The sequence below is a fragment of the Protopterus annectens genome, chromosome 11.part0 (assembly GCF_019279795.1).
Source record: "Protopterus annectens isolate FY-2018-M chromosome 11.part0, PAN1.0, whole genome shotgun sequence".
Lineage (NCBI taxonomy): Eukaryota > Metazoa > Chordata > Ceratodontiformes > Protopteridae > Protopterus > Protopterus annectens.
The window spans coordinates 1,196,278,555-1,196,306,187 of record NC_056745.1 but is presented as its reverse complement, the minus strand read 5'-3'; the positions used below and the strand labels follow the sequence as shown (position 1 = coordinate 1,196,306,187).

Here is a 27,633-nt window from a genome sequence, read left to right as displayed (position 1 = left end):
TTGCAGATATGCGGCATTCCCATCAAGGAGGGGGCCGTGACAGCCTTGTATGCCAGGCAGAGGTCACCTCTGAGGAGTCTGTATGAAACAGAGTACAAGAACAGGGCTTTTAGCCTGTGTATGGTAGATGTTTGAGGCCCTGGATTCTCCTGGTGAGGAATCTCTGTGGTCTCTCCAGCTGCTACATGTGCTTTGCGAGGTACATGCCAAAAACATGAGCATCCACTAAACTAAGAAATGAGCAATTATATACTTTGTGTAATATCAACTACTCCAGCAGGCTCAAAATCTTGCACAAAAAAGTGAAGTACAGATTAGCAGAAGCATGACAAAAATGTTTTCAAAAATACAATTATGCAACTCATTCACTAAAACACAAGCCAGTATAGTCATTCAACTGTAAAGAATGGGACTTCAAAAGGTAAAAGACCAACAATTATGGCCTCAGGCTACAATAAAATGCGTATCATGTAAAGAACAAAAATAAAGAGCTGGAACACGAGGCAGATTACATCACTGTTAACTGGACAGTGCAACTGCACAGCAACAGATGTGCAGGCTCCCCTCCAGCAGCACCTTAACTCTAGACCTTTCTACACTTTAATGAAGGTACTCGGATGGAACCCACACTAATACAGTGTTAATGCCTCCATAACTTTAGGAAAGTACAGTTTTGTACCTACCATAAATGTAGATGTCCGATAGGTATGCATCTGCAGTCCTAACATATGGGTTGTCCTGCCTCAGGCAGCCCTTCGGTCGGCCGGATTCCAAAGTCTGGGTCTGGCCTCTGCTGATGTCGCACTTCACCCGACGTCATAGCTGCTGGGGTATAAAGGCATCAGCCGACGCCATTTTCCTCAGTGTTTCTTGCCCCAGATGCCAGGTGCCCTCTAGGAAGGCTAAATTTGGATAAATGCAAATAATTCCAAACAGTAGAGAGCAAAAAAAAAAAAATTATATATATATATATATATATATATATATATATATATATATATATATATATATATATATATATACACACACATACACACATACATACATATATACATATATATACATATATACAACAAAATACACCATACTAGATTCCCCCAGCTAGCTAAAAGAGGGGTAAGTACCCTAGGAATACCACAGAGGGGAAGGAGGGTGGGTAATCCTGACTGCAGATGCATACCTATCGGACATCTACATTTATGGTAGGTACAAAACTGTACTATGTCCTTCAAGGATGCATCTGCAGTCCTAACATATGGGTAGAATACCATAGCCAAACTGGGGGAGGAGGCACTAAGATAAAGATAGTGTAGTTAAGATCCCTTGCAAAACAGCAGTTGCAAAACCTGCTCGGGATCTGGAGTATAAAGGAAGATTATAATGCTTGGCAAATGTATGCACGGAGCTCCAAGTAGCAGCTTCTAAAATGTCTTTGGTAGCCACTCCTCGTAGGAAAGCTGTAGTGGTGGCTGTAGCTCTTGTGGAGTGAGGCCTGATAATTTTCTGGAGTTGTCTTTCCATGAAAAGAGTAGCAAAATCTAATGCAATTTCCTATCCATTTTGAGATTGTCTGTTTTGAAATTGCTTTTCCTTGTATTCCTGTTGCATATGCTACCAGAAGCTGGTCAGTTTTTCTGTTGGTCTTAGTTCTGTCCAGGTAGTAGCATAATTGTCTGTGCACATCCAAGGTATGTAGTAGTCTTTCCCCCCTGTTCTGTGGGTTGGGGAAGAATGTAGGTAAATGAATCACTTGGTTCAATGATACTCTGGAGACCACTTTTGGCATAAAAGTAGGGTTAGCTCTCAGAGACACTCTATCCTGATGGAAGATAAGGAAGGGCTGTACTGCCATTAATGCCTGTAATTCAGATACCCTTCTTGCTGAAGTGATTGCAAGCAGGAAAGCAATTTTCCAAGATAAGAACTGTAAGTCTGCTGTTGCTGCTGGTTCAAAAGGGGGAAGTGTTAACTTTTCCAGCACAAAGTTGAGATCCCATGTAGGCAAAGGTGGTTTCCTTGGAGGCTTTACATTTTTGATTCCTCTCAGGAACTGCCTGAGTAGAGGATGAGAGAAGACAGGAGGATCCATGTTGTACTCTGCTGAAATTGCTGATGCATGAATCTTAATGGAGGAGTAGGACAGGCCATTGTGGAACAGTTCTGCTAAGTATTCCAGGATGTTTGCTATGTTTGCCAATGAGACATTTTCTCCTTTGCTGCACTCCAAATGAGGTATCTTTTCCATTTGGCTGAATAAGTCTTCCTTGTGGAGGGTCTGCGAGCCTCCAGGATAATGTCCTTAACCCTCTGAGATAAATCTGGGTTATTTTGTTTTATGCAATATTCCAAGCAGCTAGCTGCAGTGTTTTCAAGTTTGGATGTAGGATCTTGTAGTTGTTCTGTGTTAGAAGTAAGGGACACAGAGGTAGAGGCCATGCGTGTGTCCGAGACATGCTTCTCAGTAGCGGGTACCAATGTTGCCTCGGCCAGTCTGGAGCTATCAGGATTACCCTTGGCTGATCCTCTTTGATCTTCAGTAGGACTTTGTACATCAAAGGAAGAGGTGGGAATGCATATGCTGTCAGGTTTTTCCAGCTGAAGGAAAGGGAGTCCACCCTCCACGCAAGTGGGTGGTATGCTCTTGTGCAGAATTTCTTCAATTGGTGGTTGTGTGGGGAAGCGAACAGGTCTATCTCTGGTAGTCCCCATTTCTTTGTTATGGTTTTGAAGATATCTGGACGCAGCATCCATCCGTGGTAGCTCTGCTTAAGGTGTCTGCTAGTGAATTTTCTTTTCCTGGTACAAATCTGGCCTGGAGTTGAATGTTGAGATTCAGGGCCACATTCCACAGGTCCATTGCCATCCGGCATAGAGGATATGAGTGTGTACCTCCCTGTTTGTTGATGTACCACATGACTGTGGTATTGTCCGTCCTTATCAGCAGGTGACCTTGTTGAAGGAATGGTCCGAATGCCTGGATTGCACGTTTCACTGCCAGCATCTCCTTTTGATTTATGTGTAGATTCAGCTGGTCTTGGGTCCATAGGCCTTGTATACACTTGTCCACCATGTGTGTCCCCCAGCCTAGGTCTGAGGCGTCCGTGGTGATGGTCTGGCTTGGATGAGGTTTGTGGAAAGGCAATCCTCTGTTCAACTGACAGGCCTGAGCCCACCACAGGAATTCTTGCTTCAGGCATGGAATTATTGGAATCTGGGCTTCTAGACTGTGCTTGTGTTGAGACCATACATTCCTTAGGTACCATTGCAACTTTCTCATATGCAGTCTGGCATGCGGAATCAATATTATGCAGGATGCCATGCAACCCAGGGCTTTCAGGACTTTCCTTGCAGTAAGCTGAGTCTGGGTTGTTAATGTCATGAAATAGACTGGTAGTTGCTTTTGTTTTTCTTCTGTGAGAAAGGCCATCTGTGTTTATGTATCCAGTTCTGCACCCAAGAATGTTATCCTTTGGGATGGTACTAGTCTTGACTTTTGCATGTTGACTGTGTATCCCAAGGCTTGCAGCAGTTGTATGACCTTTTCCAAATCTTTTGTTAATTTTGTCTTGTTGTCCGCTTGTATTAGGCAGTCGTCCAGGTATGGGTAAATTTGAATTCCCTGAAGCCTGCAATGAGCAATTACTGATGCCAGGCATTTCGTGAATACTCTGGGCGCAGTAGATAAGCCAAAGGGCAATGCTGAGAATTGATAATGCTCTGATCCTGCAAGAAATCTGAGGTGTCTTCTGCAATCTGGTCGTATAGGGACATGCAGGTATGCCTCCTTGAGATCTAGAGTCACCAGCCAAGACTCCTTGCCCAGCATGGGAAGAAGTTGCTGTAGGGTCAGCATTTTGAATTTTGGGACAATGAGGTATGTGTTCAGAGCGGACAGGTCGAGAATAGGTCTCCATTGATTTTCTTTTCTTGGTACAAGGAAAAGTCTGGAGTAAAACCCTTGGCCTTGTTCCATAGGCGGTACCTTTTCTATAGCTCTCATCCTTAGTAGGTTGTTGATTTGTCTTAGAGCGTTTGTTTTTTGGCTTGGTGGTAGGTTTGGCATTCCTCTCTTTTTTGGTAGAGTGTGGAAGTGAAACCTGTAGCCTTTGTCTATTGTTTGTAAAGTCCATTTGTCTCCTGTAATGTAATGCCAGTTTACGGAAAATAAGGCTAGTTTTCCGCCCAAGGGTGCTTCCAGTTGTTCCCTGGTAGGCGGAATCAGAGCCAAGTCATTGTGTCTGTCCTGTGGAAGTGGTTGTAGCTGAATCTGTGGCAGAACTTCCCTGGTTGTTAGGCTGCCACCGACGTCCCCTGTAGGCACACCTGGATTGACCTCTGACTCTTGGGTGTCTATTTCTGCCTCTGTGCTCTGGAGGTGTCTGGAAAGGACCAATTCTTCGAAGGCCAATTTCTGCTAAACCTCAGAGGTTGGACCTGTAAGAAATCCTTGACTGTTTGGACAGATTTTGCTTTTTCTTCCACCTTCTTTAGAACCTGCTGTGCAGGGGAGCCAAACAAACTTTGTTTCTCCATAGGAGCATCTAGGAGTTTTGACTTAATATGGTCTGGTAAGGATTGTTCATTTAACCAGGCATGCCTTCTAATCACTGTTCCAGTCATAGCTGATCTAAAGGAAGCCTCCAGTGCATCATAGCCACATTTTAAGAAATGGTTACTGACCTGCTGAGAGTTATGTACCAAATCCTGAAGGGACTTGCGGTCTATAGGTTCAGGAGAAGACAGTTTTTTATTTAGCTGGTCTAACAAAAATTCCTGGTACTGAATCATGTGAAATTGACAGTTTAAGGCCCTGGCTGAAAGAGTAGCAGAAGTATAAACCTTTTTACCCCATCTCTCTAAGGCTCTAGATTCCCTTTCAGAGGGGAGAGGGTTTTTGGCAGAGGCAGCTGCCACAGCCTTGGGGCCCTGTGAAATGGTCTCAGGATCTGCAACAGGAGCCTTATACAAATGGTAGTGTGTGTCCGGGACCCTGTAATATTGGTTAGGCTTGGCAGGAGCCGGAGGAAGAGAATCAGGGGCAGTACAGGCATCATTATATGCATCATCAATAACTGTTAGTACTGGAGGAATGGCTAAAGGCCTATGTTGTGGTAAATGTAAAAAAGTCCTTAGCCTTTTCCTTGAATCTGAAAAATCCTGGCCCTGCCATTGAAAATGTTCCCTCATAGCATGGAAGGTTTCCCCAAAAGAAAATTCTTCAGGAGGAGAAGCAGAAGGAATGGAGTCTTCTGCATCAGAATCCTCATAAGGAGAATATGGGCCTTCCTGAGGGTCTGAAATATCTGAGTCATCCAAGGAATAGTCTGTAGAAACAGGTTCCGGGGGTTCAGTCCTAGGCCTCTTATCTGGAGGGGGTTGAGAGGCCCTGTCTGGGTGAGGTTGGGATCCTCTGATCAAAGAAATGAGATCCTCAGCCAGGCTGAGCATTTGGGAACTAGAGGTAGGCCTGTGTGAGGGAGTTTTAGCAGGTAAGGCCTTAGAAGATTTAGCTGCTTTAGCCCTGGAAAAAGCCTTGATAGACATAGATGCAGGGGGTCTAGCAGCCCCACGTGCAGGGGTAGATATGTCTAAAGGAATAGTATCTGATAAATCCTGGGTGCCTGCTTCAGTAGGGGTAATTTCAGTAGCAGATTCAGCCATGCTCTGTGAGGCCTCGGCTATCGGAGGCATGCTTTTGGCCGAAGGAAGAACCGAGGACTCTTTCAGACGAAACAGACACTCGTGGTCGGCCTAACCGTGGTTTCAGCCGAAACCGCGGACCACAAGTGTCGGTCCTTTTCCTTACGCTTTTTAGCTAATTGTGTAGTCGGAGTCTCCGACGGCATTTTGTATGCAAAAGCGGGACCAAAAAACTCCTCTGCAAACTCCGACCGACGTCTAAGCGTCCGTCAGTTGAAGGAAGCACAGACTACACAAGCTGATACGTCGTGATCTGGGCCTAAACAAGGAAGGCAGTAAGAGTGGAAATCCTTATGAGGCATTTGTTTCCCACAAGTTAAACAATTATTTACTTTGTCTGACATCGGCTGAGGCAAGAAAGAGTCCCCAACGGGGTACTTAGCTTTTTAGAAGTCTTCGGTAGTAGAAATCTCTGGATCTGACCGACCGGCACTTGCGAACAGCTTCTGCTTCAGGCAACGCGCGGCAAGAAAGACCGAGGAAAATGGTGTCGGCTGATGCCTTTATACCCCAGCAGCTATGACGTCGGGTGAAGTGCGACATCAGCCGAGGCCAGAACCAGACTTTGGAATCCGGCCGACCGAAGGGCTGCCTGAGGCAGGACAACCCATATGTTAGGACTGCAGATGCATCCTTGAAGGACATCTGTACAGACACTAGCATACAAAGAGTACACACAAGAAGATACCCATGTAAATCAAACACGTGCACTTATAGCTCGACAAACACTTCTGAATGGGTACAATACAAATCTGTCTCGGAACATGTGGCTTCACAAGAAGATATTCAAACGAATATCGAACTAAACCATTTCTATCACAACACCCCAACTTACAAAGAAGGAGAAACTCCAATGTCTCATCTATTGAAACGTTACCCTCAGATAGTTTTCTTAAGGTAATTCAATTACATGTAAACATGACCGTAAAAAACATTTATTCTGCCATACATAATGCAGTAAGCTTCAATTAACTAGAACATGAGGAAAGCTGCCAAAATATGATAGCTGGTTCAGTAAAAATCTAAAACATTAACTTTATAACCACTTCTGAATTTATTTACACTGGCTAACAAGTATTCACACATGTAACTTAAGTTTTAAGAAAGCACAGAACAGTATATTGAGTGTATTGCTCCTCAGTCTGTAAAACCTACGAGGTAACGTAAGGAATGATTATCTGCAGAGGCTTTAATTACACTCACTTGAGTGCAGTCAATAATATACAACCTATAAAGCCATTTACTGCAGAAACACAACACAGAAGCCAAGTCTGGAGATCATTATGACTGTTGGAAAAAAATTACGATGGAGCAGTTTGTATCAGCCTTCTTTAAAATAAAATGCAGGCTGGCTCTGTCTAAGGACTGTATGCTAGAGTTATTTATTTTTTTGTCAGAGCATTGCTGGACTTCAAATATTACTGGTAGTAAGGTCTGTATCTCGTCTGATCTGGAATATGTGGTCCAGGAATTGGGGCTTGAGGTGGTGGACCCTGCATTCTTGGAGGTGGAGGTGGACCTCTTGGTGCTGGCCATATGCCAGGACTCATTCCCCCAGGCTGTGTAAATGGAGGGCTTAGAGTTCCTTTGTCTTCAGCAAATGGTGGCATGGTGGTAGGGTTATAATGACATGGGGGAGGAGGAGGAGCAGTCACAGGTGGGCCTCCATGCTGAGGAGGTGGTGGTCCAGGAGGAGGAGGAGGATGATTCATATATGGTGGCAGTTGACCAATAATGTGTCCAGGAGGTGGTGCTGTAATCGGCGGTGGGGCAGTTGTCAGAGGTGGAGGTGGACCCTGGTTGAAAACCATATGAGGAGCAGCAGCAGTCTGGGGTGGGTGCGGCATTGGATGGCTGATTGGTGGAGGTGGTGGGGGGGGCGGTGCATAATGCTGCTGAGGTGGTGGCATTATATGATGCGGATGTGACACCACTGGCTGAGCCTGGTATTCAGGAAGATGGTGCTTTGGGGGCTGAGTCTGTGGAGGTGGCTCTCGTCCAGCAGTAGTAGAGTCATCTTGAATGGGTACAGTAATCAAATTGCTGTGCGTTCTTGTTGTAACAGTAGCAATGCGAAAGGTTTCCTGATTTACAGCACGAGGTGGTGGTGGAGCCATAGAAATCTCTGCAGGGGGTGGCCGGATGTCCTCATGAGGTTGACTGTAATGTTCGTGTGGTATATGCTGCAAAGGAGGTGGAGGCATCATTAGGTGTTGCTTTGGTGGAATATGGCTTAGATGGTGCTTGTCGGGTGGCATGATAAAACGTTCTGGAATCTCTGCAGGTGGTGGTACAATTGGTGGTACAATAGGTGGATGAACTGGTTCAGCAGTAGGACGAGAAGCTGGTTTTGCAGCCCTCATGTGACGATGGTTGATATGAGCTTGTAGATCCCTCTGAGACAAGTAAGTTCTTTTGCAGCCTTGTACAGTGCTACACATGAAGAGTGATCCTCGGACACACTGCTCAATGCGCTGTACTGGATCACTGCATCTAGAAAAAAAAAAGTGAAGGGAATCAAGACCTTGTCCACTAGAACAAAAGCAAGTTTTTAACTAGCAAAAGCAGAAATACATGCAAACACTGAACACGCTTAGGATACAGTAAATTTTACACTTTACCAAACACTCCAAAAATCGCTTAAGGTTCAAAATCATCAAAATAGCACAGCGAGAATGCAAGTAAATGCATGCATGCACGCTCTCCTTTTGGGGAGTCAACCCCAACACAAGGGTGCCCTCTGCACTCGGAAACTGCAGATGATTTGCACTGTGCACTCTCTTGGTAATACCCCCATCTCAAAATAGAGATAATTGTTGGAATTTGTAACATGGACGGAAAAAATGGGCTACACATCACATGGTGTAGAGTACACCAAAGCAAAGGACAAACTAGAAGATATGACTGGCCGAGATGACTAGTCACCTATAAACACAGACAGATCTCGTACAGATAAATATATGCAGCAGAGAATATGCATGTTTTTACTAGTCGTACAAGATGGGACTTGCTTACATGGACACTGCAGTACAGAGACATCCCAAGCAAAGAGATCAGCTCAAGAGTTCAGTCTTACTATTCAGAGGCCTTGCAGTACTTCAGAATGGCTACAGTAAAAAACTGTACTAGAATGCTTGTTGACTTTTCCAAAGCTGATATAGACATCTAAACACTAGAGCCAGGACAGGGCTTATGAATGATCTAAGAAAGGACAATCATACAAGACGAGGTACAGTATTATATACCTGTACTTTCAACAGTTGTTCAAGTAGACCCCCTACTGCAGTAGTCCTTAACACTGGGTCCCCCCTACTACAGTAGTCCTAGACACTGGGACTTCAAGTGCAGAAAGCAGAGTATATGGTCAACTTTCAAAACTCTGTACTTTTCCCCATTCAATAATGGGTTGATGTTTGCCCCACCAGTGATGTTAGGAAATTCCATGTATAAAAGCTGACATTTGCCCATGCCATTTTAGAGTTTTCTTCCAGAAAATAAATTGCTGTTAAACCTTAAAGTCCTTCATGAGTCATATCCCAACAGGAACATGTGCACACACACCGGATCAAAGACTCAAATAGAGTTCTGCAAGATGCCCCCTGGATCAAAGACCTACAAAAATACAGTTCTGCAAGGCTACCCAAACCTGAACAAGCCAGAGGCCGTGAGGAGTGAAGCAGCAAATTTAGAAGTGTACAGTATTCAACCTCAGTCCAGGGTGCCCAAGGAGAGTTCTTACACAACTGTACTATGTTCTTTCTATAGATCACTGCTGCAGCATTCCTTGCTACTAGGAATATTCCCAGAGCTTAAGGGCTAGGGAGGTGGACAGAGTAGTAGGGTTGAACTGTAACAGGAGCTGCAAAATCAGCCCTAGCCCTGGAACATCTATACTACAGTGCTTGGAAAAAGTGCAGTCTGAACTGAAGATCAGGTGCATTCATCCTCCTCAAAAAAGTCATGGCAGCTGCTGTATCCCTAGTGCTGAGGGCTCTCATGGTCCCTTTCCAACTTCTTTCCAGCTTTTGGAAAACAAAAGTTTAATTCCTATGGAAAAGCAAGGTTTTTGTTTTTTTTTTTTTGTATTTGACAAACATTTCCTGAAGGGCGTTATTCAACAGGGTGCAGAGAGATGCTGGGATTGGGTGGGTGGGGAGGGGGGTCTCCTGCTAGCAGTCCAAAATGGCTGACAGAAGAGTGGCATAAGCCTAGCCTGAAATAAACCGCTCAATTTAGTGCGGAACATAAGCTGATGGTGCATGGAATCCTGAATCCTTGTGATACCAGTGGGAAAACCTTTTCCACTTTAACAAGTTGGATTTTCTTGTAGTAGGTTACCTAGCCTTCTCTAATATGGTCAGCATGCCCTCAGAAAATTGCTGCTTTAAGAATAGAATTAAAAGATCTGGAACATGAACTGTACTGTCTATATGGGAGGGTGTTTCAGAGCACTTCTCCTCAGAGTTAAAAGTCCATCTGCAAAAACAGAAAAAGTGAGGTTTCATCCTGGTCATCTGGATGAGGGATGAGAATCAATACTGAAGAGTGCTACTAAGAATATCCCTAACTTAACCCTCCTTCCTGGATCATCCTCCCACACTTGTCCCCAGGATCAGTGGGAATACCTACAGTGTGACCTATTCAACTAAAGAAGGCACCTACTGCTCAAGCGTATGGTGCAATGGGGCAGAACGTCCTGAAAGGTCTGTTCTGACAGGCAATCACGTATACTTCTAGGAAACCCTACTTGTGAGCAATCTAGAGAAAAACACTCTGCATAATATCCATTTATAGAAATCTGCATAGTTGGTCTAACAGAGTTCAAATGAAATGAGATACAGATTGCCATTAGGGTCACCAGGGACTGAAGAGCTACTTACTAGGGAGTTTTGGCTAGCCTGTGCAATGGGTAAGAATACCCCCCCCCTTATTTCTTGAGGTACAACATTACATGGTCTAACACATTGCAGTAGTTGTCCGATGTCACCTGCAGAACCAGTCTTCTACATTAGTTTAAAGATGAAGTACCTTAATCAGGGCGATCATCTCTTTCAAGGAGATAATGGGATGCAATTCAAAGGAGGAAACATAAATATGAGGTGAAGGCACTGATTAGTACTGCTCAGTGCTCAAACTCCCAAGAAAGTCATTTTCTTCCCAGAACACAAATCAATATTGGCTATATTAGGGTGAATTCCGGGATGAGGAGACAATGAATAGTGTATTGTATGTTGTTCTGCTTTCCCCTTGAGGCAGCTGTCCATAAAAGGGTATATGTGGATCTTCAGTCATGAAATGGCAACAAAACTATCTGGTAAATAAGCTGGGCACTGCGCACAGATAAAAGGGCAAACAAGGGAATGGAAACTGGAGCTCTGCACTGAATCTTGGGAATTGCCTGTGCTCCTTGCTGATGTGCAAGTGCAAATATACATCTGTCAGATCAAAGGTCACCAAAACAACTTGCAGCTAAAGCAGAGACAGCAATACCGGAAGAGTTAAGATACTGAATTTGGAAACTTCAGTCTTTTCAGTCTGAAAATATCAAGGTCAAGCCTGCAAGGCCTCACTCCTATTGTAATCAGAAGCCAGGAATAAAACCCTTTCCTTGTTTTTTTGCAGGGGAATTAACTCTGGCTCCTAGTTGAATGAGGTGAGGTAAAAATAGCTGCAACAGGTCTTCCTGAGTTGGATTCTCTGGATGGTTGGAGAAAGTTTCACATTTTATTTTGTAGCCTCTTGAAATGATTTCCCCTCAGCTGTCTGTGGTCACAAAGCCAACAATATTGGTAATGGGAATGCTCCTCAACCAGAATGTAGTGTGAAGGCAGGCAGAGAGAGAGAGAGAGAGAGACCTGCAAAAGGGTAACTGGAAATATTGTAGTGTTCACTTGCATATGGAAGGAGGGGATTTCCCTTTCCTCTCCCTACCTTGGTCTGCCTTATTCTCTGCCACATCCTAAGCCTCATATATTTTCAAAGGTATTTTGCTTGAAATTGTCTGTATTGGATTATTCTACATGGAATAACTGGTTACACAGCTCTTACTATACCCTAGTGGGTTTACTCCTCTTCCAACTTCTTGAAAAGGACATGTATTTAGTGTGGACTGGTCAAAGTGGACCCATTTCTGCCAATGCTTTTGGAAAATATAAACAAAAGTAAAACAGAAAACCTTACATGCACAGCAGTTAAACCAAAACGCAAGAAGTCAAGCAAATAAAATGCAAAGCATAAGCTAAATAAAATACATGTATAGCTGTGCAATTAACATACCCTCACATAACATGGTACTGAACAGACGGAAGTGTACACATTATTAATACAGGTTTCAATTGTAAGTTATACAAAGTAATAAAGTGCAATAAATTTAAGTGGGTATAGCAAAAGTATGAAGCTGCATCTAAACATGAGAAACTTGAGCATTTGCTTGTTTTGCATTGCGGAAGTGTTAGCAGTTGTAATCTAGATTCGGTGGCACATAGGCAATCCCTAATGTTACTCTCAAGGGTGTCTAAAAGTTTAAGGCCAAGAATGGAACAATAATGTTCAGTGGGTTTCCCACTCCTGAATCTTTACAAAACTGTGGCACGTTCAGAAGAAAGTACAGTTTTGTACCTACCATAAATGTAGATGTTAGAGTGCTCATTCAGCTGCAGTCATAACAGATGGGTTATTCTGCCGTCAGGCGGGTCCTCGGTCGGCCGAATTCCAAAGTCTAGATCCGGCATCGGTTGTCGTCGCTTCTTCCCTGACGTCAGTGCGGCAGTGGTATAAAACAGGCAGCTCAATGCCATTTTCTTCAGTCTTTCTTGCCACGCGGTGCAGTTCGCAAGTGCCGGTCGGCCAGCTCCTGAGATTTACGAAAGTATTTCAGCTGAAGTCTTCTTGAAAGCTAAGTACCCCGTTGGGGAAACTTTTCTTGCCTCAGACCGATGTCAGACAAAGTTAATAATTGCATTTCATGTGGGAAGCAAATACCCCATAAGGATTTCCACTCTTTCTGTATACCTTGCTTAGGCCCAGACCACGACGTCTCGGCCTGCCGTTTTTGTGCTAGATTCAACAAACGCACTATTAAGAGTCAGGCGGAGTTCGCCCTTCACTTTTTTGGCAAAAAATTTAATTATGTCGGATACTCAAACTCCAGTTTTGAGCAAAAAACGCAAAGATAAGGACCGACATACGAGGTCCGCACCACCTACTGAAACTACGCTAAGGTTGACTACCGGTTCTCCGGTACTCTGCGAGGCACCTATGCAGCCCCTGAGTACAGACGACAATGCATTACCGGTGTTATCAGTACCCGAGGTCGCAGGCTCCTTGGCTCCCATTCCTACTACAGATACTGACGCCACTCCTGGCGGAGAAACTCAGAATTTGGATAGGCCTGCCATTTCTCAAGGGGTCTTCAGGCCTTCCTCCTCTATTAAAGCCTTCACTAAATCTAAAACAGCCATGAAAACCAAAAAACAAGTTCCTCAGACCCCCTCTCAAGGCACCATGCCTAAAAAACAGATGCTTAAAATGGCTGAGGATTTGATTACTCTTATCAGGGGTTCTCGACCCCCCTCTGACAAAAGGCCCAGATTAAAGGAAGATTACCCTTCCTCAGATCAAGCTTCTATTACCTCAGAACTATCTGAGGACCAGGATTATGCCTATTCTCCATTTGAAGACACTGATGCAGAGGAGTCTATTCCCTCGCCCCCCCCCCCCCCCGACGACTTCTCTTTTGGGAAAACCCTGCATACATTGAGGGAACACTTTCACTGGGAAGGCCAAGATTACTCAGATTCCAAGAAAAGGCTCAGGGAATTTCTTCTGCTCCCCCTGCATAGGCCTCTGGCTATCCATCCTGTTTTAGATATATTGGATGATGTGTACACAGAAGCCAGCCTTAATCCTGAATCTTTGCCTCCAGCTCCTGTTAAACCAGACAGGTATTACCGGGTTCCTGATTCTCACCAGTTCCTATATAAAAGCCATACTGCTGACCCAGAAACTATTTCACAGGGTCCCAAGGGAATTAAGGCCTCTACTGCTAAAAACCCATTACCTTCAGAGAGAGATTCCAGAGCTTTAGAAAGGTGGGGGAAAGAGGTGTACACCTCGACCACTTTAACCATGAGGGCATTAAACTGTCAGTTCCATATGTTAAAGTATCAACAGTTTTTGATATCTCAGCTGAAAAGCAAGATGACACAACCAGAACAACCAGATTTAAAAGAGTTGCAAAATTTGTTGCATGGTGCAGAGCAAGTTGTTACGGGGTCTGTTATACGTAGGCATGCTTGGCTCAAAGAGCAAACCTTACCAGATCATGTCAAAGCTAAATTATACGCACCTCTTCAAAAGGATGTATTGTTTGGTGTTAAAGCTGAGGAGGTGCTAAAGAAAATGGAGGAAAAAGCGAAATCAATGCAAACAGTGAAAGATTTCCTGCAGGTACAGCCTCCACGTTTCAGCAGAAACTGGCCTTCAAAAAATTGGTCCTTTCCAGCCACGGACAGATCTCAAAGGGGCAGATACAGGCATCCAAGGGGTAGAGGGCAACCTCAAGGATCTTTCAGAGCCAGACAGTGGCAAGCACCAACCCCAAGAGGTGGAGAAGATAGACCACAGTCTTTTAGAAAACAGACACAATGACTTCCCCCTACACCTGCCAAGCAAAGCTTTAATGGCAGCACCTTTGGGTGGAAAACTGACACACAAAAAATTGGCATATTGTTACAAAAGACAAATGGATTCTGGACATTATAGACAGAGGCTACAGGTTCCACTTTCACACCCTTCCAAAAATGAGAGGCATGCCAAACCTGCCACAATCAAAGGGCAGAGGCACAAAAACAAATTTCAGCTCTCATGGACATGAAAGCAATTCAAGAGGTACCTGCAAAAGAACAAGGTCAAGGGTTTTATTCCAGACTATTCCTGGTACAAAGGAAAGACAAAAATTGGAGACCTATCTTAGACCTATCCATCCTAAACACATATCTACAGGTGCCAAAATTCAAGATGCTCACATTACAGCAGCTTCTTCCCATGCTGGGCAAGGAGTCTTGGCTGGTAACATTGGACCTCAAGGAGGCATACCTGCATGTCCCTATCAGACAAGATTTCAGAAGATACCTCAGATTTCTTGCAGGTTCAACCCATTACCAATTCTCTGCATTGCCCTTTGGCTTATCTACTGCGCCCAGAGTGCTTACGAAATGCCTGGCATCTGTAATCGCCTTCTGCAGACTACAAGGGATACAAATCTACCCATATCTGGACGACGGCCTAATCCAAGCGGACAGCAAGGACATACTACTGCAGCACCTGGCGTTTGTAATAAAACTGTTGACCTTCCTGGGATACACAGTCAACAAAAAGAAATCAATACTAATACCCACTCAACAAATAATTTTCCTGGGTGCCAGCTTGGATACAACCACCCAGATGGCCTACCTCACGCCAGACAAGCAAGGGCAACTGTCTCAATACTTCAGAAAAATGGCAACTTACACCAGGCTAACTGCAAGGAAAGTCCTGCAGGCTCTGGGATTCATGGCATCTTGCATCCTACTAATCCCATGTGCAAAGCTGCATATGAGGAAACTTCAATGGTACCTAAAAAACTTATGGTCTCAACACAGCCACAGCTTGGAAGCAATTATACCACTCATTCCATGCCTTCAAAAGGAATTTATGTGGTGGGCTCAAGCTTGCCAAAGAAACACAGGTCTTCCTTTCTCTGTACCTCAAGCAACTCAAATCACCACAACAGACGCATCGGACTACGCCTAGGGAGCACACATGACAGATCAGTGCATTCAGGGAAAATGGACCCGAAAAGAGGAGCACCTTCACATCAACCAAAAGGAAATGGTAGCCATGCAAAAGGCTATTATGACCTTCAAAGACCTACTACATCCAGGCCAGCTATTGATAAGGACAGACAACACCACAGTGATGTGGTACATAAACAGGGAGGAACACATTCATACCCCCTGTGCAGGCAAGCCATGACCCTATGGAACAGCACTGGAACAGCACTGGAACTGCAAATTCAACTACAGGCACAATTCCTGCCAGGGAAGGAAAACACACTGGCAGACAACCTAAGCAGAAATATGACAGATCCACACGAATGGAAGTTGCATCCTCAAGTTTTCACAAAGATAACTCCAGCATGGGGACAGCCAGACATAGATCTCTGCTACCCACAGAAATTGCCAGTTGAAAAAATTTTGTTCAAGGACCTACCATCCACAGGCCTGGAAAGTGGACACACTTTTCTTCAATTGGGCAACATTGACAGTCTATGCCTTCCCGCCTCTTCCTCTGCTGCCCAAAGTTCTATTAAAAGCCAGAGCAGAGAGGCCGGAAATGATTCTCATTGCTCCAGACTGGCCAAGACAATACTGGTATCCGCTCCTGAAGAGCCTGACACATTCCCCACCATGGATCCTACCTCTAGTCCCTGTTCTGTTGTCCCAGCACAACTACAAAACTCTTCACAGCCATCTCCAAACTCTAAATCTAGCTGCATGGAGAATTCCTTGATTTCCCAACAGTTTCTCCTCTCCAAGGAGGTGCAGGATGTCATCTTGGAGGCCAGAAGACCTTCTACTAGAAAGGCCTACTACGTCAAATGGAAACTATTTTGTGCCTGGAATCAAAAGGGACAGAATCCTTGGGTAATAAATATACCTCAAATTTTACAGTACCTAGCTGAGATGCTAAACAATGGACTTTCCTTCTCCTCCATCAAGATCTACGCTTCAGCCATTTCTGCACAATACAACACAGATCCTCCTTTATTCTCTCCTCCTCTCTTAAGGCAGTTCCTCAGAGGGGCAAAGAATATCAACCCCCCCCAAGGAAAAGTACAGTTTTGTACCTACCATAAATGTAGATGTTCGAAGATCCACATTGCTGCAGTCCTAACACTTGGGGTAGTCCGCTGTCCCAGTCGGCCCGAATACCAAAGTATAAGGCTGACGTCGGTCAAGGCGCATTATTCTGACGTCAGGACGTCAGGGTACAAATGCGCATGACCGACGTCATATCCTCAGTCTTTTCTTGCCCCAGATGTCAGAAGACCCTAAAAAGATAAGGCCAAAACCAAAAAACACCAAACACTCCTGTACCAAATATATGTACAATATATACAAATTTACAAAAGTACAACCCCACCCACACAACCACCCCTAAACACAGAGGGGAAGGAGGCAGAGTAAATTGGACTGCAGCAATGTGGATCTTCGAACATCTACATTTATGGTAGGTACAAAACTGTACTATGTTCTTCATCTCACATTGCTGCAGTCCTAACACTTGGGTAGAATCCCAAAGCAGAGGTAAGGGAGGCTGGCAAATCATAAAGAATCAGGAGCTGTCAACATGCCCTGCAAAATAGCAGTGGCAAAACCAGCCCTAGATTTAGAGTAGAGAGGAAGGTGGTAATACTTAGAGAAAGTATGCACTGAACTCCAAGTAGCTGCCTCCAAAATATCCTTAGTTGCCACCCCCCTTAGAAATGCTGTTGAAGTGGCAGTAGCCCTAGTGGAATGAGGCCTAATCCCAGCTGGAATCTCCTTGCCATGATGGGAATAACAAAATGCAATGCAAAACCCAATCCACTTAGAAATAGTTTGTTTTGACACAGGCTTGCCCTGAGAACTCAAAGCAAAAGAAACAAACTGCTGCTGAGACTGTCTAAAATCCTTAGTCCTGCTTAAATAATAACGCAACTGCCTGTGTACATCTAAAGTGTGCAAAATCTTTTCCCCCTTATTTTGGGGATCTGCATAAAAAGTAGGCAAATGAATAGTTTGGTTTAAAGCCACACGAGACCACCTTAGGCATAAAGGAAGAATTAGTACGTAATGATACCCTATCCTTATGGAAAATCAAAAAAGGCTCAACCGCCATAAGGGCCTGCAATTCAGAAGCCCTTCTTGCAGAAGTAATGGCCAACAAAAAAGCAGTCTTCCATGACAAGTATTTCAATTCAGCAGTAGCCGCAGGCTCAAAAGGTTGTAGAGTAAGTTTCTCCAACACAAAATTGAGGTCCCAAGCAGGAGTAGGAGCTCTACGTGGGGGTCTTATATTCTTTGCCCCTCTAAGAAATTGCTTGAACAAAGGATGAGAAAACAATGGTGGGTCACAATCATAGTGAGCTGAAATTGCTGCAGCATGAATCTTAATGGAAGAGAAAGACAAACCTTTGTCCAATAACTCAGTAAGATATTGAAGAGCCACACTCAAATTAGGCTCAGAAACCTCAATCCTTTGCTGCACTCCAAAATAAAAATCTCTTCCATTTTTCTGCGTACACTTTCCTTGTACTAGGTCTTCTGGCTTCCATAATCACATTCAAAACTTGTTGAGGAAGTTGAGACCTGCTGTGGTTCAAAACAGAATATGCCAGGCTGTTAGATGAAGAGAGTGAAGCTTGACATTGAGTAGATGACCGTCCCTCTGAGACAATAGGTGTGGAATCAAAGGTAAAGGCCATGGAGGCTTCCTTACCAGACTCCTCAGTAATGGGTACCAGTGTTGCCGAGGCCAATCTGGAGCTATTAAAATCATCCTTGGCTTGTCTTGTCTGACCTTTAGGAGTACCTTTGGGAGGAGAGGCAGAGGTGGAAAGGCATACACATGAAGATTTTTCCAACTGAAAGAAAGAGCATCCACTTTCCAAGCTGTGTGATGAAACCTTTTCGTGCAAAACTTTGGCAGCTGGTGGTTTAGTGGAGAAGCGAACAGATCTATGTCTGGAGTTCCCCATGACACTGTCAATTTCCGAAATACATGAAGATCCAGTTTCCACTCGTGGGGATCCATGATTTGCCTGAGTTCTGTGCTCCCGGCAGAAACCTTGCCTGAAGATTTAGTTGCAAGCTGAGCGCAGTCTCCCACAAAATCATTGCTTGCCTGCATAGAGGATAAGAATGTGTTCCCCCTTGTTTGTTGATGTACCACATGACAGTTGTGTTGTCTGTTAGAATCAACACCTGCCCTGGAAGAAGTAACTCCTTGAAAGCCATTAATGCAAACTGGACTGCTAACATCTCCTTCATGTTGATATGTAGATGCTGTAGTCTGGCAGGCCACTTGTCTTGTATCCACTTTCCATTCAGATGAGCTCCCCAAGCTATGTCTGAGGCATCTGTTGTTAGAATCTGACTCGCCTCTGGCCGGGTCACAGAGAGTCCCTTGTTTAGGTGACATTCCTGAGCCCACCACAAAAATTCCTTTTGAATGCAAGGTATTTGAATGACAGTGTCCAAATCCTGGCAGTGCTGTGTCCATACATTTTTGAGATACCATTGCAGCTTCCTCATATGCAGTTTGGCATTGGGAAGCACCAGAATACAAGATGCCATGAACCCTAAGGCTTGAAGGACTGTCCTTGCAGTCAGCCCGGACTGAAGAGATAGTTGATGGAAGTAAAGGGAAAGATTCTTTTGTTTGTCCGGGGTTAAAAAGGCCATCTGGGTTGCTGTATTCAGTCTCACACCCAGAAAGCACATGTCTTGAGAGGGTACTAGACTGGACCTTATTTCGTTCACAGAATACCCCAGGCATCTTAGCACTGCTATCACATATACCAAATGCTGAAAAAGGTCTTCCTTTTCTTGAGCCAGAATCAGGCAGTCGTCCAAGTAAGGATAGATTTGTATTCCTTTTAGCCTGAAGTAAGCTATCACTGGAGCCAGAACTTTTGTGAATACTCTGGGCGCAGTAGATAAGCCAAAGGGCAATGCAGAGAACTGATAATGGGAATTCCCAGCTCGCAAATGCAGATACTTCCTGCAACTTAGTCTGATAGGCACATGAAGGTAAGCCTCCTTGAGATCTAAAGTTACCATCCAGTGATCTTTTCCCAGCAGAGGTAAAAGCTGTTGTAACGTCAACATTTTGAACTTGGGAATGTCCAGATAAGTGTTGAGGATAGATAAATCCAAAATTGGTCTCCACGTGTTCCCCTTTTTTGGTACTAGGAACAGGCGAGAATGAAATCCTAGGCCCCTTTCTGGCACAGGAACCGGCTGAATGGCCCCTATTTGGAGTAACAGAGAAATTTGCTTGTGAGCCTCTTTTCTTTGTAGAGGAGGAATGTCTGGCATGCCTTTGAAAGGAGGCAAGGTATGGAAATAAAACCTGTAACCGTGGTGAATGATATCCAATACCCATCTGTCTTGGGTAATTAAACTCCAATTTTCTTTGAAAAGTGCCAGCCTTCCTCCCAAAGGTGCTGCCAGACGAGAAGGCTCTGGCAGCTGAAAAGGCAGGTCATTGGGTCTGTTTACGAAAGGACTGACCCCTGCCCTCACCAGAAGACTGAGCAGGTGAACTCCTGTTCTAGGCCTAAAAGAACCTTGAGCTCTGCCCCTACCACGTCTAGACCTACCCCTAGACTGGGAATCATAAGAAGGATATGTCCACCCCTTAGTAGGCCAATTTCTACTAAACTTCGGAGGCTGAACCTGCAAAAAATCTTTAACAGTCTGCATAGACTTAGCCTTGTCCTCCATTTTCTTTAAAACTGCTTCCACAGGCGAACCAAATAACACATCAGATTGTAACGGAGCATCTAAAATCCTTGTCTTAACATGCTCAGCCAAATTCTGATCCCTCAGCCAGGCGTGCCTGCGAAGAACAGAACCAGTGGCAGCCACCCTCGAAGAGGCCTGTACAGCATCAAAACCACATTGCAAAGAATGCTTACCCACCTGTTCAGAAACATGAACTAAATCCTGCAACTCTTTACACTCAATACCTTCCGCCAGAGCATCCACCTTAGACTTCAATTGTGAAGAGATAATTTTGGTATTTTAACATGTGGAACTGGCAATTCAAAGCCCTCATGGCTAAAGTGGAAGAAGTATACACCTTCTTTCCCCATCTATCCAAAGCCCTTGCCTCTATCAGGAGGAACAGGATTTTTAACAACAGAAGCCTTAACACCTTTAGGCCCCTGAGAAACAGTTTCTGGGTCTGCCCTAGGACTCTTAAAAAGATACTTATGAGCTTCAGGCACCCTATAATACCTATCCGGTTTAACTGGGGCAGGAGGCAAAGAATCAGGGTTCAGGGAAGCCTCTGCAAAAACATCTTCCACCACATCCAGAACAGGAGGTATAGCTAAAGGCCTATGCTGGGGTAGAAACAAAAATTCCCTAAGCCTTTTCCTGGAATCAGAGAAATCTTGACCTTCCCATTTAAAATGCTCCCTCATGGAATGAAGAGTCTCTGAAAAGAAAAATCCTCAGGAGGAGAAGCAAGGAGTAGAATCATCTACATCAGAATCAGAATAAGGAGGATACTCCTGTAAGTCTTCAGCCGAAGACTCAGAAGCCTCGAACACTGCTCAAAACTCTCAAACTCAGGTTCCACCCTAGGCCTCTTATCAGGAGGGGGCATAGAACCTCTAATCATAGTAATCAAATCTTCTGCCATTTTAAGCATATGTTTCTTAGGCAGAGACCCTGAAGAACTAGGAGAGACACCCACTGAAGTTAAACCTGGCCTGCCTCTCAAGAAGCCTTGGAAACAGAGGGAGGGCCTAACCACCTTAGGAAGGGAGGGAGAACAGCAACCTGAGAAGCCCCTTCAGCCTGGCCTACCTCCTGAGAGGACACATCTTGTAACAGTAAAGTCTCTCCCTGAGACTCCAAAGAAACTTCTGGCAGAACCTCCGGCTCCACCGAGCCCTCTAAAGAACCGGCGTCCGGGACAGACGGTTCTTCCAACCTAGGTTTTGCTGCTTTGTCCTTGCGCTTTTTGGAAGCGGCCGGAGCATCCGGCGGCATTTTATAATTACAACGCTTCCCCAAAACTAACCTGGCACAGTCTAATCTTCTCTTTATAGTGCGTTTGTTAAATCTAGCACAAGAGCGACATCCAACAACGTCGTGCCCAGGCCCTAAGCAAGGTATACACAAGGTATGGTAATCCCTATGAGGTATCTGTTTCCCACAAGAAATACAGTTATTCACTTTTTCTGACATCCGGTTAAATACTGAGGCAAGAAAAAAACAAAATATTCCCCAACGGGGTACTTAGCCAACTTTGATTCGGTCTGAAACTCCGACTTCAGAAAATTTCAGAACGCCAACCTGCACTCGCAATACTGCTTCTGCATCGGACCATGCGGCAAAAAAGACTGAGGATATGACGTCGGTCATGCGCATTTGTACCCTGACGTCCTGACGTCAGAATAATGCACCTTGACCGACGTCAGCCTTATACTTTGGTATTCGGGCCGACTGGGACAGCGGACTACCCCAAGTGTTAGGACTGCAGCAATGTGAGATGAAGAACATCCACCAGTCCCTGCTTGGGACCTCAACTTCGTATTGGAAAAGCTGACTCTTCCTCCCTTCGAGCCAGCTTCTTCAGAGTTACAGTATTTGTCATGGAAAACAGCCTTTCTTCTGGCTATTACCTCAGCTCGCAGGGTTTCGGAGCTACAGGCCCTCATGGCTGTGCAACCATTCATCATTTTCCATCAGGACAGAGTTTCCTTACGAACCAACCCTACCTTTATGCCAAAGGTAGTATCCAGTGTAGCTTTGAATCAGACTATCCACTTGCCTACCTTTTATCCTAATCCACAAAACAAAGGGGAAAGACTACTACATTCCTTGGACATTCACAGACAACTTTGTTATTATTTGGACAGGACAAAGCCATTCAGGAAATCTGAGCAACTCTGTGTCCTGTGCTACAGGTGCTCAAGGAAAGGCCATTTCCAAACAATTTCAAAATGGATAGCCCACTGCATACGCTTTTGTTACTCATTTCATGGAAAAATTCTGCCTGCATGCATCAGATCCCACTCCACCAGAGCCACAGCTACCTCTGCAGCCTTCCTCAGGGGGGTCCCTACCAAGGACATTTTGGAAGCAGCCACCTGGAGTTCAGTGCACACTTTCTCCAAGCACCATCACCTCCCACCATACTCTAAATCTAGAGCGGGCTTTTCCACAGCAGTCCTGCAGGTAATCCTAGCCCCTCCTAGTTCCACTTAGTGCCTACCACCCTTACTTAGCTTTGGGATTCTACCCATCTGTTATGACTGCAGCTGTATGCACGATGAACATAGTACAGTTTTGTACCTACCATAAATGTAGACACCGACAGACAGACACCGACAGACAGACACCGACAGACAGACACCGACAGACAGACACCGACAGACAGACAGACACAGACACAGACACAGACACCGACAGACACAGACACCGACAGACACAGACACAGACACAGACACAGACACAGACACAGACACAGACACAGACACAGACACAGACAGACACAGACACAGACAGACACAGACAGACACAGACACAGACAGACAGACACAGACAGACAGACACAGACAGACACACAGACAGACACACAGACAGACACACAGACAGACACACAGACAGACACACAGACAGACACACAGACAGACAGACAGACACACAGACAGACACACAGACCCTTCACTAGTGCCTGGAAATAAACATCCTGCTTGGAGGTCTCAGATATATTGCCTAAAGCAGATGAAGTAATGACATTTATGATTAACATAAGACAAGAGGAAGACTGACGTTACATACTACACAGAGGTAATTAATCAATACCTCTTCATGATCTGTTTTTTTTGGGGCTTCAAGGGACTAAACATGCCAGTCTTTTGCTCAATGCTTGCTTGCTCTTTAAGCATAATCTTTGTAGTTCAACTATACCTTTTTTTCCTTCTGAAGTACTTTTTTTTTGTGGACAGCTTTACATAGTCCCCTGCCACCAAAAATGAGCATCTGGGCCAAGGTCATTAGGTATTACATGTTCAAAAAAGAATGAGGTGTTTGGTTCTCCTGTGAAGTGTTTTCCTGTGAAATGCCATGCACAAATGAAGATATTGCTATTCTCTCCTGGGCAGAAAAGGCACCACAGGTTAAGTCAGTCTTCCATATGCATACTTGGTAGTTAATTTCTTCTGAAGATGTTACAGACCTCAGAAGACAAACCAAATAATTCAAAGCAAAGCATCACAAATAGTGTTTTAAACAGTCAAATCTCAGCACTGCAGGTTATGAACTTAACCATAAATATAGACGTTAAAGCAGATTCACTATTGCAGTCCTCACATTTGAGATTCCTGCCTTTAGGTATACCAAACAACCAGCCTGACTTCCAGAGCTTTACTGTAAGTTCTCCTCCAAGATAAAAGGACTTCAGTGAATGTAAGCAGGGTGTTACCAGAGGTTATCATATGATCCTTCTTGCCTTAGCAACAGTCAGGTAAAAGACCTTAATGCCAAGGCTCTGTGGACTAGATGAAACCGCTGTTAGCCACATCCATTCCAGAGAGCTCTTCCTCCAGGAAGTGCACAGAAATACAGGAAGGGGAGCATCTTAGGAAGGTGGGGAGCATGCACAGAAAATGTTTCGAATGTCACCCCAACCCATACAGCAAAGAAAAACGGGTCAGAAAAAATGGAGTAGGAAGGAGTCATTTGGTTGCAACAATGAATCTATTTGAACATCTGCATTTATGATACGTTCCTAATAAGCACTTATCATGGTATTCATTGATGCAGCACTCTGTCCTATGGATACAATGACTTCTAGCATTGACTTTCTACACAAGGACTTCCCACTCAAAAAAAGTATATAGGATAGCCTGAGCAGAGCTAGTCACAATGGGTGGAGAGTTATAACCAACCTATTTTATACAGACAAGGATCTTTGATCACAGCCCTTGCACAGTCAGTGGCATCAAAAAGTGCTATAGATCACAGAAAAGCACACTAAAACTCACAGCCATCAATACAGACTCCTTAAATGTCCAAAAGTCAGGAATCTGACAGATTTGCCAAAGCTCGATCCACCAGAGGAGACAAACTAAGGAAAGTAAGAGCAGGTGCAAGCCCCAACTATGTTTGAGGTTTCAGAACTGCGGCTTGGAAGAATGACCAGATGCTAGGGCCTCTAGGCTCTATGTTAAGACAAGAAAATTACACAGCATTATCCTTAATCTTCTTAGAAGGAAGGCTTGGGTGTTCTAGGTAGGGTCAGTGGAAAACGTAGTATTTCTTTTGGTTGGAAGCCCCAATGTGTGCAATCGTTCAGGCCGTTATCCCAGCACCCTTAAAGGTCATTTTCAATGGAGAAATGATGCTAACTGCACTCCCACCCCAAAAAGAAACTGACTTTCTTTTGGGAAATACAAAGCAGGTCTGAACTAATGGACCTCAAATACCAAGTCTCATCAGCAAAGCAAGGGATCACGGGAGGTGAAATGATTAGAGAGAAATATTAATTTTACCCAATGACTAAAACACTTAACTCAATGCATCTTTAATTTTCACCACTGCTGTCTTTCAATGACCATATCTGCAATATTAATGAAGGTCAGCAAAATGGGATTGCACAAACGTGGAAGGAGCTGCCTATTCAAAATGCACATTTGATTAAATCTCAGAAACGAAAGACAAAAATGTCTACTTGATACACGCATGCAGTCTGTTTTATAGTATTACTTTCTTGAATTTCCAATATGAACAAACATGTAGCAAAACTTCTTAGGGCACTGAATACAGTTAAACAGCAGTGCTCATTCCATACATTGTTGCAGGATAATAATTCAACATATAAATACCAATTCAAAAGATAAATCAAAGAAACTACCAATAACTCAATACAAAATTTTAAAAAATTACCATGTCCAGTAAGCACTTTTGTCTTATGCAAGACTTCTTCAGAGCGAATGAATACAATTTAACCAACCTTTAAACAAATCACATTAAATGTTTAGTGTCCAATTCTCTTCCTTTTCAGATATACCTTAAGATTTTCTTTGGGAACAACCTCTTTACAGCATCATCATAACATATGAATGTATCCACGCTATTTCTATAGGCGACATGACTACACCTAGTAAGCATAATTTAAAGGCTTCTTTAAAATTTGTACTTTGGTGCTGCGGTAGCATTGTCGCCTCACAGCAAGACGTTGTCGCATTCGATTCTCTGCTAGAGCGTCTTCTGTGTGGAGGCATGCGTGAATGGGCGTGCCTTTGCTGAAGGTTGTGCGTCAGGGCTGGTAACTCGGCACGTAAAAATCCACTACCAAACATTAGCGGACCGGAGTTCCGCTGTGGCGACCCCTAATCGGGATAAGCCGAAAGACACAACAACTTTGACCAAATTAATTTTAAAAACGGGTTTGATGCAGAGGATGAATCAGACTGGAGGGAGTATTGTTGGTAGATGAAGTTGGATACCTGTAACCCTCCAGGACTGGAGTATCTGAAAACTAAGATAGACGCTAATCATTCAATTAATGTCATGTGATTTATTTAAAGGTTACTTAAATTTTTTAAAATTTTATATCAAGTTATTGGTTGTTTCTAACTCCATTTAGTGTTGCTAAAGTGTTGCCTTTTAGAGACTTGCACATTTGATAATTGTTCAGTGAAGTGAAATTTAAATGGAGGGAAAAAGGTAATGCTTAAGTGAGGCCATGGTAATAAAGGAGATGTTTGAAATGTATTGCTGTAAAGAGGTTGTCCCAAGTAAACAGAAGACTCGGGGGGGGGGGGGGGGGTGTCAAATGAAAACTCCCAACTTGGAACTCGAAAAATGCGTTTTACATTGCAACTTTGTATTCTGAGCTATTTCAGAGCTCAAAAATCACTACACAATGCTCAAAAATTACTCACTACATGTGCTTGTTATATTTTACTAGTTTTTCTACAAAACAGTCATCATGAACTTTGCCATATTAATATAATCTTATTTTACTGCTTGGAGGTCGTTCTTAAATCCATTTCAAGACCCCTTCAAGTCATGCTAGGCATATGAAATGAGTTGTTTAACTTGCATGCGAAAAGAATGGCAACAGTCAGTCACAGGCGTCTTCTACGACTTGTGGAACCTGATGACTTTTCATTTTTGCTTGAGCTTACAGTAACTATAAACCCTCGGGGGGGGCACCCTGCAGTTCAAATCTTATTTTAAGACCATCAAATTTGTAGTCCAAATACAGACAGACCTTCCCGACAGTAAAACCTACCATTAACCCAAGAGTGGTTAATTGCTTGATTCAAAGAACTTAAAACTATTTTTGCTACAGTTTGCCAACTGTCTGTGGTGGGAAGAGGTGTGTCTTTGCCCTGACTGTTGGAAGAATGTGCTATACTTTGAAAGTATTTTATAATTTGTCATATCTCGAAACTAACAGTGCAGACTGCAAAACAGATACTAGCTTCTCTTCTTGATTAAAGAGAGAGGTCCAAATGTCTTCATACCCTGCATTTTCCTTTTCCCATTTGTTTTTGTATCACTACCCCACAGATATTTTACACTAACATTTCATCAAAACCATAAACCTGAGCACAGCAGATTAGTATTCTCTGTGTTGTGCATAGGACTACAATACTGCTTTCAAAGATGCTTCACTTACCAAAAACACTTCAAGTAGATAACTATCCATAAAAGGTATAGTCAGCTACATGCATAGATACTATTTCTCCCCTCCTCTGCAACAAAGGAAGAGGAAAAAAGTTCCCTGCAAGTCTTAGCAGCTGCTGGCATCAGCAGGACTGGAAGATTGCCTATGTAAGGGGTGTGGGTTGTAACCAATTCAAACATTTAAAATGACATTTCATATGTCTATGAATGTTATGCAGTTGGAGATAAATTCCAATGCCAAAGCACATAAGGTTAAGTTTAAAAAGGGGCTTGGGCTTTCCCCTCCTTTGACTCCAAGGCAAAGAAATGTAAAGCATTATAAAGTACAAGCAGTTTCCTGGAAAGTCATATTGAGGAAGAAAAAAATGTCCGGATTGAATTAAATTGCAGGTGAAAGTAGAGTTTTTCACTTTAAAACCCTCGTTAACAAATCTGGTTACAATGTGATGCAAGCAAAAAATGGTTAAAA

General features: G+C 43.8%; 1 protein-coding gene across 4 annotated transcripts in view; it reads right to left on the bottom strand.

Annotated features, from left to right (window-relative positions):
• Positions 1–6,619: 6,619 nt before the first annotated feature.
• CBLL1 (Cbl proto-oncogene like 1) overlaps positions 6,620–27,633 on the bottom strand; it is a 264,968-nt gene continuing 243,954 nt past the window's right edge. For all 4 annotated transcript variants that reach the window (XM_044088558.1, XM_044088556.1, XM_044088557.1 and 1 more), the window contains exon 6: positions 6,620–8,193. In XM_044088558.1, coding sequence (XP_043944493.1) covers positions 7,119–8,193 — 1,075 coding nt within the window. In that variant the 3' untranslated portion in view covers positions 6,620–7,118. The remainder of the gene's footprint in view (positions 8,194–27,633) is intronic.